The 16751-nt window shown below is 39.6% G+C and overlaps 1 protein-coding gene and 1 pseudogene across 2 annotated transcripts; one reads left to right on the forward strand and one right to left on the reverse strand.

Annotated features, from left to right (window-relative positions):
• The first annotated feature begins 1871 nt into the window (after window positions 1–1871).
• On the forward strand, window positions 1872–7806 carry LOC122053892 (DEAD-box ATP-dependent RNA helicase 31-like). Of its 2 annotated transcripts, XM_042615814.1 has the most exons (11): window positions 1872–2463; window positions 2551–2611; window positions 2875–2981; window positions 3537–3592; window positions 3731–3955; window positions 4046–4252; window positions 4330–4416; window positions 4494–4589; window positions 4676–4891; window positions 5000–5182; window positions 7411–7806. In XM_042615814.1, the coding sequence occupies exons 1-11, from the start codon at window positions 1947–1949 to the stop codon at window positions 7636–7638; spliced, it is 1983 nt and encodes a 660-aa protein (XP_042471748.1). In that variant the 5' UTR covers window positions 1872–1946; the 3' UTR covers window positions 7639–7806. The 2 variants fall into 2 exon arrangements, with proteins under 2 accessions (XP_042471748.1, XP_042471741.1); XM_042615807.1 differs by having other exon boundaries at window positions 1872–2611.
• Window positions 7807–8549: 743 nt separating this feature from the next.
• On the reverse strand, window positions 8550–8693 carry LOC121995278 (annotated as a pseudogene).
• Between the last annotated feature and the right edge of the window lie 8058 nt (window positions 8694–16751).

The following is a 16751-nucleotide window of genomic DNA, read 5'->3' on the forward strand; positions in this document are numbered from 1 at the left end:
CTTTCTAGGTCGATTAGTGAGTTTCGTCAAAATTCACTGATGGACCTAGAGAGCTCCGATTGCAACCATTTCAGTTTCTATGGATTTCTAAAATTGCAAGGAGTTCAAATATGGTGTCCATTATTTATTTTAACTTTTTATAGATGTTAACAAGTAAAATTAAAGAATCAACAAAAAATCCCACATTGGGCCTGATATGGACTCTAATCAGGCCCAACGTGGGCTTGATATGGAATGATATCAGGCCCACGTTGGGCCTGATATGATTCCATATCAGGCCCAACGTGAGCTTTTATGTTGATTCTTTGATTTTGCTTGTTAACATCTATAAAAAGTCAAAATAAATAATGTACATCATATTTGAACTCCTTGCAATTTTAGAAATCCATAGAAACTGAAATGAGTGCAATCAGAGCTCTATAGGTCCATCAGTAGGTTTTGACCGAAACCCACTGATCGACCTAAAAAGCTCCGATTGCACCCATTTCAGTTTCTATGAATTTCTAAAATTGCAAGGAGTTAAAATATGATGTCCATTATTATTTTTGGCACTCCTAGTGGTGGACCAGAAGTTTTGAAAACCCTAAATATCTCTTTATTTTTTTTTTTTTAAATTTTTTTTATTTTTTGTTGTTACTAGGCCTGATATCTCCCATATCAGGCCCACATTGGGCCTGATATGGGGAGATATCGGGCCCACATTGGGCTTGATATGAAGAGATATCAGGCCCAACGTGGGCATGATATCTCTTCATATTAGGCCTAAACAAAAAAAAAGGAAAAAAAAAAGAAAGAGAGATTTAGAGTTTTCAAAACCTCTGGTCCACCACTAGGAGTGCCAAAAATAATAATAGACACCATATTTTAACTCATTTTAATTTTAGAATTCATAGAAACTGAAATGGGTGCAATCGGAGCTTTCTAGGTCGATTAGTGGATTTCGGTCAAAACTCACTGATGGATCTAGAGAGCTCCGATTACACCCATTTCTTTTTCTATGGATTTCTAAAATTGCAAGGAGTTCAAATATGGTGGCCATTATTTATTTTGGCTTTTTATAGATGTTAACAAGCAAAATTAAAGAATCGACAAAAAAAACCCATATTGGGCCTGATATGGATTCAAATCAGGCCCAACGTGGGCCTGATATGGAATGATATCAGGCCCACGTTGGGCCTTATATGGAATGATATCAGGCCCACGTTGTGCTTGATATGATTCCATATCAGGCCCAACGTGGGCTTTTATGCTGATTCTTTGATTTTACTTGTTAACATCTATAAAAAGCCAAAATAAATAATGTACACCATATTTGAACTCCTTGCAATTTTAGAAATCTATAAAAACTGAAATGAGTGCAATCGGAGCTCTCTAGGTCCATCGGTGAGTTTTGACCGAAACCCACTGATCGACCTAGAAAGCTCTAATTGCACCCATTTCAGTTCCTGTGGATTTCTAAAATTACAAGGAGTCCAAATATGATGTCCATTATTTATTTTGACTTCTTCAAATATATTAAAATGTGATTAAAAATTGACTAATGTTATTGCTATCTTCTGCCGACAGAGAAGAGAGAGAAATATAGTGAAGAAAAGAAAAACAGTAGAAAAAATCAAATTATCAGGAGGATAAAATAGGAAATGCATTTTAAAAAGTGTGTTCTTTGGTAAATACCAAAATAGTATACGTCTTTTGATAAATTTAGATTTTCACGTGCGTCCTTTGGTAAATTACCGTATAATATATATTAAATTTAAATATAAAATTTGGTGGATGTTAAAATTTGACATAAAATATACATATATTAAAAGAAAAAAGATTATAGATGAATTTATAAAACCTTGATATCCACCCACAGTAGAGCCGATACAGAATTATATATCCTCCCATTCTAAAACCCTGTTATCTCCCCCCTCTCTCAAGTCTCCGGCGGCTAGGGTCGGACGATGCCTTGCCAACTCCTTCCCATCTGCTCGCTTGATTCTCCGGGCATCCTCCGCTTCAATCTCGGGGCATCCATTCTTCGAAAAGCCTTCCCCTTCAAGCTCAAGTACCTGCCCTTTCAAGCCAAGCCTGCCCGTATTCTCCTTCATAGTAGCGATTCCGTTGGCATCGCACGGAGGAATTCCCTTCGTCTTGATAACTCCAGATTCCCTTCGAAGCAGAAATCCTTGGTCAAGGACGACGCGCAACTGGGCGATAGACAGTTTGAAGAGATGGAACGAGACGGGAAAAGGAGCAGCCGGGGGAAAAATAAGATCGCTTTGGGGGATGGAAAGATAAATCCAAAGGCGTCAGTGCAGGATACCATCTTTTCAAAGAGGAGTGACGACAGTTCCAAGTCCTTGCAAGTGATCAGCAAGGGGAGGGGAAAAAGAACCTTGGATGAATCTGGAGGGCGGGCTTCTAAAATTTTTCCCTCCAAGAGGAGAGTTTCAACTCAGCTTGGGGAGGAAGATGAAGGTGAAGACTGGAATAGTGATTCCCATCCGAAATTTACTGCTCCTAGTAACAGTGCCCAACTGAAAAAGGGAAAATCTATTAATGCAGTCTGCGCTGTGTCTCCTATAATTTCAGCATCTGAAGATGAGTCCTACCTAAGCGAAACCAGGTAAAAGTTCTTGGAAACTAATACTATAGGAGGTTCATTGCTGACAAACATAATTTTGGCAATGTTTGAACTGCTAGAAGAAGTCTCTCGTGGACGTTTTTCATTTGCACGTTGCTTATATAATATTGTGATTGTTTTTCTCTCAAAGTTGTTTTACTTTGCGTATGTAACATAGTGTTTGTTTTCTACTCAAAGTTAATGTACGCTGGTTATATAATACAGTGATTATTTTTCCCCTCAAAGTTGCTCTTTTTCTACTACAGGTTTGAACATTGTTCTCTTTCTTCTTTGTCACTTAAGGGAATAAAAGATGCCGGTTATGTGAGGATGACAATGGTGCAGGAAGCAACACTTCCCTTGATCCTTCAAGGTCAGTTAGCTATATTGTGGCCTTAAGTACCAATGTATGATGCATCCAGTAGGTGTTATGGTTTTTTAACAAGGCTGATCAATGGTGAAATGCCCAATCCAATAATTTTAGATTTACTTCGCTATAGTGGTATTGGTATTGTTTTGGTAGTAGGTGGTACCACTGTTGGTAATCCCTTAGATATAGATATAGTTCTTATGCCCAATGTTTTAGAAATCCCTTGCTAGGACCACCATTTCATTGTTCAAATATATGATAAGCCAAGGAGAATTTTTCCCCTTATTCACCAACTACATTCTATGTCACGAGTTATTAATCATGTTTCTATTTTTGTGCTTCTGAGAATTTAGTTGCTAATGTTTAAACAATTAGTTGGCACACTGATTACTTTCTGGCATGATAGTTAAAATTGGAATTTCGGTTCCTTCTGGAAATAAATGACATCTAGTAAACTTTATTCAAATATACTCCAGATCAATTGCTGCATATTTTTCCCTCAAACTCCACATATCCGCTTGCCATGCAGATGATGATCCTTTCCTGTTCTTAATGTAGGCAAAGATGTTCTAGCAAAGGCAAAAACTGGAACTGGAAAAACTGTCGCATTTCTAGTATGGCCTTACAGGATCAAAATATCTGATTATGATCCACTCGATGCATTTTTTATTACTTGTTTATTTTTTGTCTTTCTTTCTTTTTAGACGAGTGCATTTCCCCAATTTTACCATCTGCAAGTTGTTTCTTTGCAGCTTCCTGCGATTGAGGTTATTTCAAAATTACCTACATTTGACCTTGATAGAAAAAGGCCTTCCATTAATGTGCTCGTCATTTGCCCAACACGAGAACTTGCATTGCAAGCCGCTGCAGAGGCTGATAAACTCTTGAAGTATCATCCTTCTATTGGTGTACAAGCAGTAATAGGTGGTACACGACTTACACAAGAACAAAGACGCATGCAAGCAAATCCTTGCCAGGTGAAATTCCTAATGCTCACTGATAAATGTGAATGCATATCTGTAATATCCCATTGGCAGTGTTTATGCTAATAAGTGTTAGTCTAATAGATTCTCATTGCTACTCCGGGAAGACTCAAAGACCATATCGAGAACACAACAGGATTTGTCAGTAGGCTAAATGGTGTGAAAATTCTTGTTCTTGATGAAGCAGATCGTCTATTGGATATGGGATTCCGCAAGGACATTGAGAGAATTATTTCTACAGTTCCAAAACAACGACAAACACTTCTATTTTCTGCAACCATACCAAATGATGTATGTTTATGGCAGTTATATCTTTAGTTTTCATTCTTACAATGGGATTTTTATTGAATAATCATGTTTGCATCTAGGTTCGTCAAATTTGTCATATTTCCTTGAAAAAAGACTACAAATTCATCAGCACTGTGGAAGAGGGTAGTGAAGAGACGCACTCACAGGTACTTTTCTTCTCATAAACATGCAATAAATAATTTGTTGCTATAATTTCATTTAATTGATTTGTCCTTATGATCAGGTGAAACAAATGCATCTGATTGCTCCATTGGAAAAGCACTTCTCAATTCTTTACTGTATACTGAAAAAGCATATTTCAGAGGATTTCGATTACAAGGTAATTAATAATCCGGCAAACCTTTCACTTGCCTTGTATCTTATCTAGTCATTTTTTTCATCATCTGGCATGTCACGAACTTGTAGGTTATTGTATTTTGTACCACTGCAATGTTGACAAAGCTTGTAGCTGACCTACTTTCTAAATTGCATTTGAATGTGCGTGAAATCCATTCAAGAAAATCACAAAGTTACAGAACCAAAGTCTCTGAAGAGTTTAGGCAATCAAAAGGGCTCATTCTTGTGAGTTCGGATGTGTCTGCTAGAGGTGTTGATTACCCAGATGTTACCCTTGTTGTACAGGTAACTTGTAGACCTAAATTTTCTATTTACTTTGCTTGTATAACAGTTAATTAAACTTATATTTTTCTTGTTATGATGATAATGTTGCTCAAGTCACATTTCTTGTAGGTTGGACTCCCTTCAGATAGAGAGCAGTATGTACATCGACTTGGTAGAACAGGCCGGAAAGGTAAAGAAGGAAAAGGTGTGCTGATGCTAGCACCATGGGAAAGTTTCTTTTTGACAACTATCAAAGATTTGCCAATAACAGAGGCATCACTACCTTCCATTGATCCCAACGCTGCAAGACAAGTGAGTATCAAACAATGTACATGAAGTGTTATCTTAGTAACAGAGTGAAGTATGGTGATATTCTGTGAGCTTAACATGTGAAGTATATACTAGAATTCTGAAAATGTTGCCCCCTCAACTTCCCCTAGTTTAAATCTGAGTTGTTAATTGACTATTATTAGACATAATTAATTGAGTAATTATCAAAGATAATCAAGGAGCTATTTAACAATATAATTATTTGATTAAAATCATTTAGTTGTGGCGAGTGCCTGAATTAGCAATGGAAATAACTCCAGTGGGTGGGATTTGAAACGATTTTCACTTATAGCTGGGGTTTGATTTGTTTTTAATGGTCTGGAATGTAGTTCCAACTGGGGGCTTGATCTGTTTTGTTTAAATTTAATTTTCATCATGCGGGAGGAGATGAGGCACAGTCAAGTTTAATTGCTGGATTGTAATTAATTAGTGGTTGGTGTTCTTTCCTCAAAATGGACTGGGCCATATTTTTGAAGTGAATGTTGCGACCTGTTTCAATTAATCGATTTAATTTCAGTCGCTTATATCAATTACTTGGGATGCTAGTTCTTATTTATGCTGTTGGAATTGGATGACATGGTCTAACTGTGTAAGGCTTGGTACTATTTTATTTTTTGGTTTAGGCATATGTAATTGGAGACTGGCACTTTAGCGGCATGTGAAATAGTAGAATGTAGGAAAATTGAGTTTCATGCTATGGGAGGAGATGGTGTAAGTCATGATAGTATATCAGAGTTATTTCGATGGCTTTTGTCAAATTGAGGTCAGGCTGTATTTTGATAGTAGTGGATGAGGAATAATGAGTTTAGGATCAATCCTGAATCCTAATTTACTTTGATTTAATTGGGGGTTGAATAAATCCAAATGAGATTTCACTGGTATTTCTTGCCCCATCACTTGATCTTATTCAAGAGGGAAAAGGAACATGAACTAATCCTGCTAGGGAGCATATTTGAGAGAGCTTTGAATTCATGCTCAGCTATTTTCCATGAAATAGAGGTACTATGTCACAAGAGGGAAACAACCTCCAAAGGGTTTTCTAGAGTCCATGTAGGTTATTGGAGAGGCTGATAACATCAAGGAGGCATGCAACTTTGTGTGGAAGTGTAAATTTTGAGGATAATTTCCAACTCAAGCAGGTCCTTTCATTCTTCTTTTGAAATCCATGATAATAATTTTTATTCTGGAATCCTGTTTCAATCCTACTTTTGGTTTAAGAGAGGTTGCATGACGGAGTTGAGGGAAAATTGAGTATACAGAAAAGAATTGGGTTTCAAGATGAAACAAAACAATTCAATGAATCTCAGCCAATATAAAATAGTATAGTATCCTCATTTGCACTAAATTGTGATCCTAGAGGAGAGGGTTCAGTACTAGAGGAGAGTAGAGATTAAGAGGGAGTCTATTCCCTGTAACGGTAGAGTCTCTGTTGTCTCTTGGATTTGAGTTGTACCTATTTTGTTTGCAACTCCCTGTCAATTTGAATCTTGAGAATTTCTTATGAATCTTAGCAACATTTTAGTTATGAGAATGAGTTCGACAATTTATTTGGGTTGTACCTGAGTAATTGCGAAAGGGATTTTGTAGAATGTGCTTCTTTTTCTGCAGGAATTTTCTGGGAATAGTTTATTATTCAATTTTTTGTGATTTGTGAACTTGCAGAAAAGTTGTAAAATTTTTTGTATACTGACCTAGGAAATTGATTAAATTTTAAAAATCCTTCAATATGCATGCTAAATATAAACACAACCATGAAGTCACTGTTGCTCTGAGATCTCTGCTATGCTGGTGTTTTTGGTGTACAAGTCATCGTTGAGATATCTTATGAGCGGTATTCTGATATGTGGTTATGATTTGCTGTCTAGAGTATTTTACTTTAGTTTTTACAAGGCTGAGCATCATCTTTGGATTACAACACTGGTTGCTCCGTAGGGGGGAGGTCACCCCCCCTTGCAGAATGCACTCACCCATAATGGTGTGACAGGAAAAAGTACAGAAGAAATATTGTGAAAAATTACAAGTAGGATGAGCCTCAGGTTTATCAATCACTGTAAGATCCTAGAAACAGTTTGAATACGTCAGGACAATTCTAGACATTGAGGCTTATTGTTAGCTCAGATGGCATGTAATGAATTTATTTATTTATGTTTGGTATTTTTCAAGTATAGTATTTGTCTTCTCTAACACACTTGAATCTTGTGTTTGTACAGGTAGAGCAGGCTGTGAAACTGGTCGACATGAAGAACAAAGAATCGGCATATCAAGCATGGCTTGGTTACTATAACTCAGACAAGAATATCGGTAGAGATAAGTCTAAACTCGTGGAACTTGCAAATGAGTTCAGTCGAAGCCTAGGCCTCCGAGATCCTCCTGCAATACCCAAGCTTATCCTTAGGAAGATGGGACTCCATAATGTGCCTGGCCTGCATTCCAAGTGACAAACTCTATATGCTGCTGACTTGGGATATATATTTATTTTTTTCCAGTTCTTTTCATTGTTAATGTAGTAGGCGGTACCTGCCCTGGTTCTTGAACGTGTTATTGTTCTGAGCAACAATTAAGTTTCCACTAGGAAAGTCATACAATTAGTTGGTTGTCATTCAAAATTTTGTACCTGATTCGGAGCTGATCGATCTGTGAATCGATGGCCTTTTGCGCTCCCTGAAACGTAAAATCCAACATATCTATCCACAAACTGTGCAGTTCGGGAGATTAAATAAGGGGTGGGGAACAGCTGGGCGGATACATAAATGCATAGATGGTACTCGGACAACCACCAATTAGTTTGCCGTGCCCCCCTGCCTGGCGTAGCATAGTTTGTTCTACTGTGATAGTACTGTAGAAAAAGTTATGGACCAAGGCGTAACATACGATAGATTTACAGTTGGTGAAAAATACATATAAGGGGCTATTTGATTTACTCTCTTCTAGTAATGGGACAGCCTGGGAGGGGGATATATATATATGAGCTAGACTTTTTATATCAGGTGGGACAATGTAAAAAAAGATGGGAAGAAAAATTAGCTTATAGAAAATAAGTTTAATTTTTTAGTATTGCCTTTACTTTTTATTTTTATATAAGACAAGACTTTAATATTTTTATAATTTTATGTATTTTTAGAAAAAATTGAGCTATACGTGACTCCACCTCTGGTTATGTGTGCAGACTATTAATTTAATTCTTTATATCATATATTAAATCGATAAAAATAAATACATTTAATTTTAGCCAAAAGACTGCTCATAAATTAGGTAAGCGTACGTAAGACCCATGCAATAATGCAATGCTAGGGTGATACTCAAGAGACCACCCATAAATTGGGTAAGGGTGCGGAAAACCCATATAATAATGCAATGCTAGGGTGATGCTCGAGAATCCTAGCAGCAAGCCAAGCTCAAGAATTCTAATAGCAAGCTGCTGTCACAGACTTCTTCTTATAAAAATTTAATTTAATATTATACTTGATCTTAGCTAAAAAATCGAGAAAAGTATGCTTTCTAATATCACTAACCCAAGGTATTTCTAAAAATTTCTCTGCTCACAATGTTGTCAATTCTAAGATGTGGGACTAAAAAGAATTCTAGATTTCTAATTGATTAACCAAATTCTCGTACGTAGGAGATGAAGGTAGAGAATTCAACAACATCAGCGTCTTGTCTCCGTCTTCGATCTTCACATCAACCCGCTTCAGATCACTTATAATCTGGTTGAATACGTTGATGTGCTGGCTCAGATCGGTTCCTTCTGTCATCTTCAACCCGAATAATTTCTGCTTAAGATACAGCTTGTTTGTTAATGACTTTGACATGTAACGACTTTCCAGCTTTTGCCAAACTACCACCGGTGACTCGTCATCCATGACATGGTACATCACATTATCCATAAGACAAAGCCTGATTGTTGATACTGCCTTCGCCTGAAGTTCTTCCCAATTTGATCTCTCCATGCTTTCTAGTTTTCTTTCTCCTAACGCATTCACCATGCCTTGTTGCACCAACAAGTCCTTGACCCTTCTCTACCATAATCCAAAGTTTCCGATTCCCTCAAATTTCACCATATCAAACTTCGCAGAAGTTGCCCCTGACATGTTGAAGAAATCCGCCAAAAACCTGTAGCTCTGATACCAATTGTGAATCTCCATCCCAAGAATCTTCTTGGCCTCTCCCAAATCTTTCATGTCAAATTTCTTGCTCAGTAGCCTCTTCAATTTGTCAACATCTTTCATCTTCTTCGCAATAATGAGCATGTCATCTACGTATAGTAGTAAGAAAATCAGTGATTCATCTTCAAGGCTCTTCACATATATACAGCAGTCATACTCACATCTCCTATATCCGTTTTGAATCATGTATGAATCAAAACGTTTGTACCATTGCCTAGGAGATTGTTTCAATCCATAGAGCAATTTCTTCAACTTGCAAACCAACTGCTCTTGTCCAGGCTGACTAAATCCCTCGGGTTGTTTCATAAAAACCTGCTCTTCTAAATTTTCATGAAGAAATGTCATCTTCACATCTATTTATTCCAACTGTAAATCGTGATGTGCAACTAAAGCCAACACCGCTCTAATTGACGTATGTCTTACTATCGGAGAGAAAATTTCTTCATAGTCAATCCCCTTTCTCTGTGAATGCCTCTTTGCTACCAACCAAGCCTTAAACTTCACTTCTTCTCCCTCTGACATTGCTTCTTTCTTCTTGAATATCCACTTGCGCTCTATAGCTTTCTCTCCTTCAGGAAGTTCCACGAGATCCCACGTTTGGTTTTTATGCAACGATTCCATCTCCTCTGCCATAGCACCCATCCACCTGTCATTCTCAGAGCTGTGTATTGACTCCTGAAAAGATGTAAGGTCTTCGCTACTAGTGATAAGTGCATAAGATACCAAGTCTTCGAATTTGTATTTGGTGGGTAGTTTTATGACTCGTCTTGTTCTGCCACCAGCTATAGTACGATGCTCTGTGTATTTTGAGCTAGAATCATCGAAATTATGAGTCTCTAGCTCCACCTACACAATATCTTTCTCTATGTTGCTATATGGTGTTTCCTTTTCTTCTTCCTGAGTACACTGTAACATAACTTTCTCGTCAAACACCACATCTCTGCTGATCACCACCTTGTTTGCCTTAGGATCTCAAAGCTTAAAGCCTTTAACTCCTTTCTGATACCCCAGAAATATACACTGCTTTGACTTCGCATCTAGCTTTGATCTTTCCTCACTAGATATCTGTATATAGGTTGGACATCCAAAAACTTGAAGATGAGAGTAATCTACTTGATTCCTTGTCTATACTTCCTTTTATACTTTGCCTTCTAGTGCTGCCCTTGATGATCTATTAATGAGATAACATGTCATGTTAACTACTTCCGCCCAGAAATTCTTTACAAGCCTTGCATTCAGCCTGAGACATCTTGCATTCTCAATGATTATCCTGTTCAACCTTTCCGCTACCCCATTCTACTGAGGTGTCCTGCGAACTGAGAAATGCCTCATTATCTCATGCTGCTCACAAAATTCCTGAAACTTTAAATCTGTGTACTTAGTCCCATTGTCTGACCTAATGTATTTAATCTTTCTTCCGGTCTGGTTCTCCACTTCAGTTTTCCACAATTTAAACTTTGCAAAAGTTTCCGACTTGTGACACATAAAGTTTACCCAGACCTTTCGTGAGAAATCATTAGAAAAACTCACAAAATACTGTTGGTGCAACCTTAGGTCAAGGTTGACCTGGTTGACCCGACTCGAGTTGACTTGACTCGAGTTGTATTTTGATGTTTGACTTGGGAAGATTGTCGGTGCAACCTTAGGTCAAGGTTGACCTAGTTGTGTTGCATGTTGATGTTTGACACTCGTGAGAGAGTTCTATTCTTGATATGGGACAAGAATAGATGTTTGGGAGATTATTGGTGCAACCGTAGGTCAAGGTTGACCTGGTTGACCTGATTCGGGAAAAAGTCCAAGTATGGAGACTTGGCAACGGAAAAGTCAAAGCAGGGAGACTGGAAAAGTCAAGTATGGAGACTTGGCACGGAAAAGTCCACAGGGAGCTTGGCACGTGAAAAGTCAAGTATGGAGACTTGGCATGGAAAGTCGGAGAGCTTGGCACGGGAAAAGTCAAGTATGGAGACTTGGCTGGAAAAGTCCAAGCAGGAGCTTGGCACGGAAAAGTCAAGTATGGAGACTTGGCAGGAAAAGTCCAAGTATGAAGACTTGGCACGGAGAAGTCTGAGTAGTGAAGCTTGGAAAGTCCTAACTGGGATGTTAGGCGGTTGGAAAGTCTGGTGAGTGAAGCCGGTGGAAAGTCCTAACTGGGATGTTAGGCGGTTGGGAAGTCTGGTGAGTGAAGCCAAGGGAAAGTCTGGTGAGTGAAGCCGGGCGGAAAAGTCCCGTGAGTGAAGCCGGGCGGATGGAAAATCCGGTGAGTGAAGCCGGTGAAAATCCTAGTGAGTGAAGCTAGGTGAATGAGAAAGTCCTAAGCTGGGATGTTAGGCGGTGTGGAAAGTCCTGGTGAGTGAAGCCGTGCGGTGTGGAAAGTCCGGTGAGTGAAGCCAGGCGGTGGGAAAGTCCTAACCGAGATGTTAGGCAATGTGGAAATCCGGTGAGTGAAGCCGGTGAAAGTCCAGTGAGTGAAGCCGAGCAAGGAAAATCCAGATGGATCGGGGATGATCGGACTTCTGGTGTTGGAAAGTCCAAGTAGGTCAAAGGATTGACCGGACACTTGGCGAGGAGTTCTAGCAGTCGGGAGTGACCGGATGTTAGGGATGAAGTACCAATAGGTCAAGGTTGACGGATATTGGTTTGGAAGTCTTGGGACTTGGTTTGGGCCAAACCCAAGCTCGGATCGGTCACCAAACCGATCCGGTGATACTGTTGCTCGATCGGTCGGTGACCGATCGGATACGAAGCTCTGTTCGATTCTTGATCGATCAGTGACCGATCGCCAGCAACGAGGCAAAGAGAGGCGGTGATCGGTCCGCAGGCCGATCAGATCTTCCCTGATCGTCAGGGGACCGATCAGAGACGATGTCGCTGAGGTTGGGATCGATGCGTGGACCGATCCATTGTCTTTGATCGGTCCACGACCGATCGAACCCGCATGAAGGTGGGCAGCGTGAAAGCGGTCGATGCGGGACCGATCGAATAGGTCTGATCGGTCCCCGCCGATCAGTACACTAAGCCGTTGCGTCAACGGCCAGATTTCTTCTGTGTTTTCTTCGCTTTCTTCAGTTATAAAAGGAGGGCTACTGCTGCGAGCCTTCTGCTCTTCTTCTGCTGAATCTTTTCTGCTTCCTGCTGAGCTTTGGTTGAGCTCTCATTGTGCTGAGTTCTGTTGAACTCGTCGAAGCTCTGCGTGAGTTTCCTGCTGGTGTTCTAGCTGCTGGATCCGAGAAGCTGCTGCTTCATCAAGGTTCCAGTCGACAACAAGAGGCAAGCAAGTGTATTACAATTTCTATTGTTCTTGTTTGTTTTCTCCATTGTTGTACTCCTTTGTTTGCTGTTGCAAAAGAGTGTGGCGAGGTTTCTCCACCCATAAGGAGTTTATATTAGCCGGTTCTCCGGGGACTCATCCACCGACGGATTGACCGGACTCGTCCACCTTACGGACACGCCGAGGAGTAGGAGCCCTAATCTCCGAACCTCGTTACATCCATCGAGTTTGAGGTTTGATTTCTTTCTTTGTCGCTTCTATTGTTTTATTTCCGCTGCGCTAACTCGACATTGTAGAAAGAATCGAACGAATTGGGGTCGGCTATTCACACCCCCCTCTCTAGCCGTACGAAAGGATCCTAACAAGTGGTATCAGAGCGAAGGTTCGCTCTTCATCGGATCAACACCCGTGGGAGCAAAGCTAGAGAATGGATCTCTATGGAGAAGATGTCACGATTCAACCCTTCTACGAGTCTCACGACAACTTCACATATTGGAAGGTAAGGATGATGTACTTTCTTAGGACTAATATGTTAAATTGGTTTTGTGTACAAGAAGGTTTTTCCCCTCCGATGGACGAGGAAGGAAAACCTATCAAGAAGAAGGAGTGGACGAAGGAGCAAATCCACAAATCAACCATCAATGATGAGGTAACGAAAATCATTGAATTTTCTTTACCTAATGATGTTTTGTGTAGGGTAGAAGGATACAATAGTGCCAAGGAGTTGTGGAACAACTTGGCCAAACTTCATGAGAAGAACTCCACTTCAAGTCATGAAGAGGAGACAAGTGAGTCATCAAGTAGCTCACTTCATGGAGATAGAGAATTGGGAGTTGAGGGCTACTCAACATCCAAGGAAGAAGAGGAGGAGAGCTCTTCTTCAAGATCGGAGCAAGAAGAAGCATCTACCTCCGGAAGGGATGAGGAAAAGAGCCTTCATCCATCCTCAACCCTAGGTAACTCAAGCATCGTAATTTCAAATAAGTTACATATAATATGCTTTGAGTGTAGGGAGTTTGGGCACTACAAGAGTAAGTGTCCAAGGAGGGTTAGGAAGACTCCACCGGCACCAAAAGTCAAGGGAGCCGGAGTCCCGACACGCAAAGGCAAGGAGCACGTGGTATGCTTCCAATGCAAGCGAAGGGGACATTATCGGAGTCATTGTCCGAGGGGGAGGCAACCTCACAAGGGCAAGAGACCGGGCACATCGATAGGGGGAGCTAAGGCAAACCCTAAGGTAACCTCTAAGGTTCATTTTTGCAATTCTAATAAAATGCATGCTAGGAGTTTTATTGCAATTGCAAATAATGATAAGCATGATAATCTTAGGAATCAATATATGTGCTTAGGTGCCAAACATGTGAGCCTAGATAAGGATAACACTAGGAAGGCTAACCCTAGGATCAACCCATCTAAGGCTAAGGATAACCTAGGTAGGAATCCTAAATCAATTAGACACATGCCTAGGAATACCTCAAGGAAGAGTGATAAATCAAAAATTGAGGTATTAGAGAAGGAGAATCAAGTCTTGAAGTCAAGACTTGATACTTTGGAAAAGACTCTTAAGAATTTGGAGAAGTCATCTCTAGGCTCTAAGAGTCAAAAACCAATGTCCAAGGACAAGAAAGGTTTGGGTCACAAACCTAAGTCCCAAGTGGTCAAGCCCACTTACCACAATGTTCCATTTGATTATGGAACAAAACCTAGGGCTAGGAAGACCATTACCAAGGTCACAAGGAGTCACCCTATAGTTGACCTTGATGAGACCCAAATGACCAAGGCTTTAAAGCCTAAGAGGGTCATTAGGAGGGTTGCTAGGAAGTTATCCCTAGTGAATATTTAGTGAACCCAATGAGCTCAAATAGGTATTGGGTTCCTAGGAGCATCTTCTCTACCCCATAAATGGGTTAGAGAGTGTCAACTCCAATAAGAAGGGTAGTTAACCCAACTTTGAGGAAATTGACACTCAAGGAGCATTTTCAAGGTTTTGAGAACTTTTGAAAATGAAATGGAATTATCATTTACTCCCTTGAAGAGCTAAATGTGCCTAATGGTGGAAATATCATTTTTAATCTTAAGTGGCACAATTTGAGGAAAACCTAGAGAAATACCATAATTGGGATTTTGGTTTTCTCTTAGGGATATATGGGCAATCTAGGGTTAGATTTTAAGTTAGCTAAGGCTAAGGATACTTAGATAGGGAATTTAGGTATTTTATTTGTGCTAACTTGCCATGATTGGTTACCATATGCCATGCCATGACATCATATTTATTTTATTATCATTTGAAATGTCATGATAATGCTTAGGCTAGTTGTTATGTCATGTTTATTTAAGTTTCAAACTTTATGCCATGACATCATGACATTGGCACATGTTTTCATTTATGATATCATTATATGCCATGTCATCATCTCTTGCATTATAATCAATGTAATTGATTTAAGGAAAAACACATTTTGATATTGAGATCAAATTGATGTTTAGAAAATGCATGAGAACTTAGCCTAAGTTGACCTTAACCCATATCTCACATCAAATTGACTTGAATGTGGTTTGATACACTTTAGATGTGTGTGAGATATTAGGATCATGAGTTAGGATCAAGGTGCATAATTCTTGTACCTAGATGACCCTAATTCAAGAAATGGAGGATCATAGGAAAGCTTATGTACAAGTCATGTACATTTAGCCCTAAGATTATGGTCCTAAATTCAAATGGTTTTAAAAGTATTTTAAAATTGATTTGAAAACCTTGATGAAGCTTTCCTAGTGATAGCATTCATCATTGAACATTATGATACAAAGTTGAGTTAAAACTTGAACTATTTCAAAGTTTTTGAACTTTGTATCAAGATTTAAAATGGAAACTATTTTCATAGAAAATTATTTTTCCATGGTAGTGTATGATATGAGGAATGTATCCTCAAAATTTCACAATTTTGAATTTTCTGGAATTTATTAGGGGTTTCGAATTTCGGAGAGGAAAATCAAATCACATGATCGATGTCTGGATCGGTCTGGACCGATCCAGGAGGGCTGGATCGGTCACTGGACCGATCCAGTGTTGTGGATCGGTCTGGTGACCGATCCAGTGAGGTCTGATAGCGTGCCAATGTGCTGAAATTCGACTGCATGTCTGAAATTTCGGCTGAATGTTGGGTTTTAGATTTCTAAAGGTTTGAAACTCTCCAAGACATTGTTGGTGCAATGGTCAGGGAGTTGGCCTTTAGGGGAGTTTTAACTATTAGTCAAGGGAGTTGACTTTTAGGGGGAGGTTTTACTCCTTGAGGATTAGTGATATGGGATTATCACTAAGTGGACTGTTGAGCTTAGTATCAAGGGGAAAATAAGAGTTTCAATGAAAGGTATGGGACTTTCATTAGGAAGAAACTCTTGACCTTGATACCCTCCTTATTCTTTTTGATGTGTGTCAAAAAGGGGAGAGTGTTCATTGGAGAATTATTGGAGAACCCAAGTTAGGTTATCGGTTTAACCTAAGCTAGGGGAAGATTGTCAAGGAATGTTCGAGGAAGAACATTGGAATACTTTTTGATGTGTGTCAAAAAGGGGGAGAATTATTAGAGAACCCAAGTTAGGTTATCAGGTTAACCTAAGGGGAGAATGTCTAGAGAATGTTCAAGGAAAGAACATTGGACATTGGAAGATGGTTGGAAAACCTAAGTTAGGTTATCGGGTTAACCTAACTTGATTATGGTTTTGTCAAACATACAAACAGGGGAGATCGTTGGTGCAACCTTAGGTCAAGGTTGAACTGGTTGACCCGACTCGAGTTGACTTGACTCGAGTTGTATTTTGATGTTTGACTTGGGAAGATTGTCGGTGCAACCTTAGGTCAAGGTTGACCTAGTTGTGTTGCATGTTGATGTTTGACACTCGTGAGAGAGTTCTATTCTTGATATGGGACAAGAATAGATGTTTGGGAGATTATTGGTGCAAGGTTGACAAGGTGACCTGGTTGACCTGATTCGGAAAAAGTCCAAGTATGGAGACTTGGCGCGGAAAAGTCCACTTGGCACGGGAAAAGTCAAGTATGGAGACTTGGCATCGGAAAAGTCAAGCAGGGAGCTTGCGCGCGAAAAGTCCAAGTATGGAGACT

Source organism: Zingiber officinale, chromosome 1B (assembly GCF_018446385.1).
Source record: "Zingiber officinale cultivar Zhangliang chromosome 1B, Zo_v1.1, whole genome shotgun sequence".
In the NCBI taxonomy this organism is placed as follows: domain Eukaryota; kingdom Viridiplantae; phylum Streptophyta; class Magnoliopsida; order Zingiberales; family Zingiberaceae; genus Zingiber; species Zingiber officinale.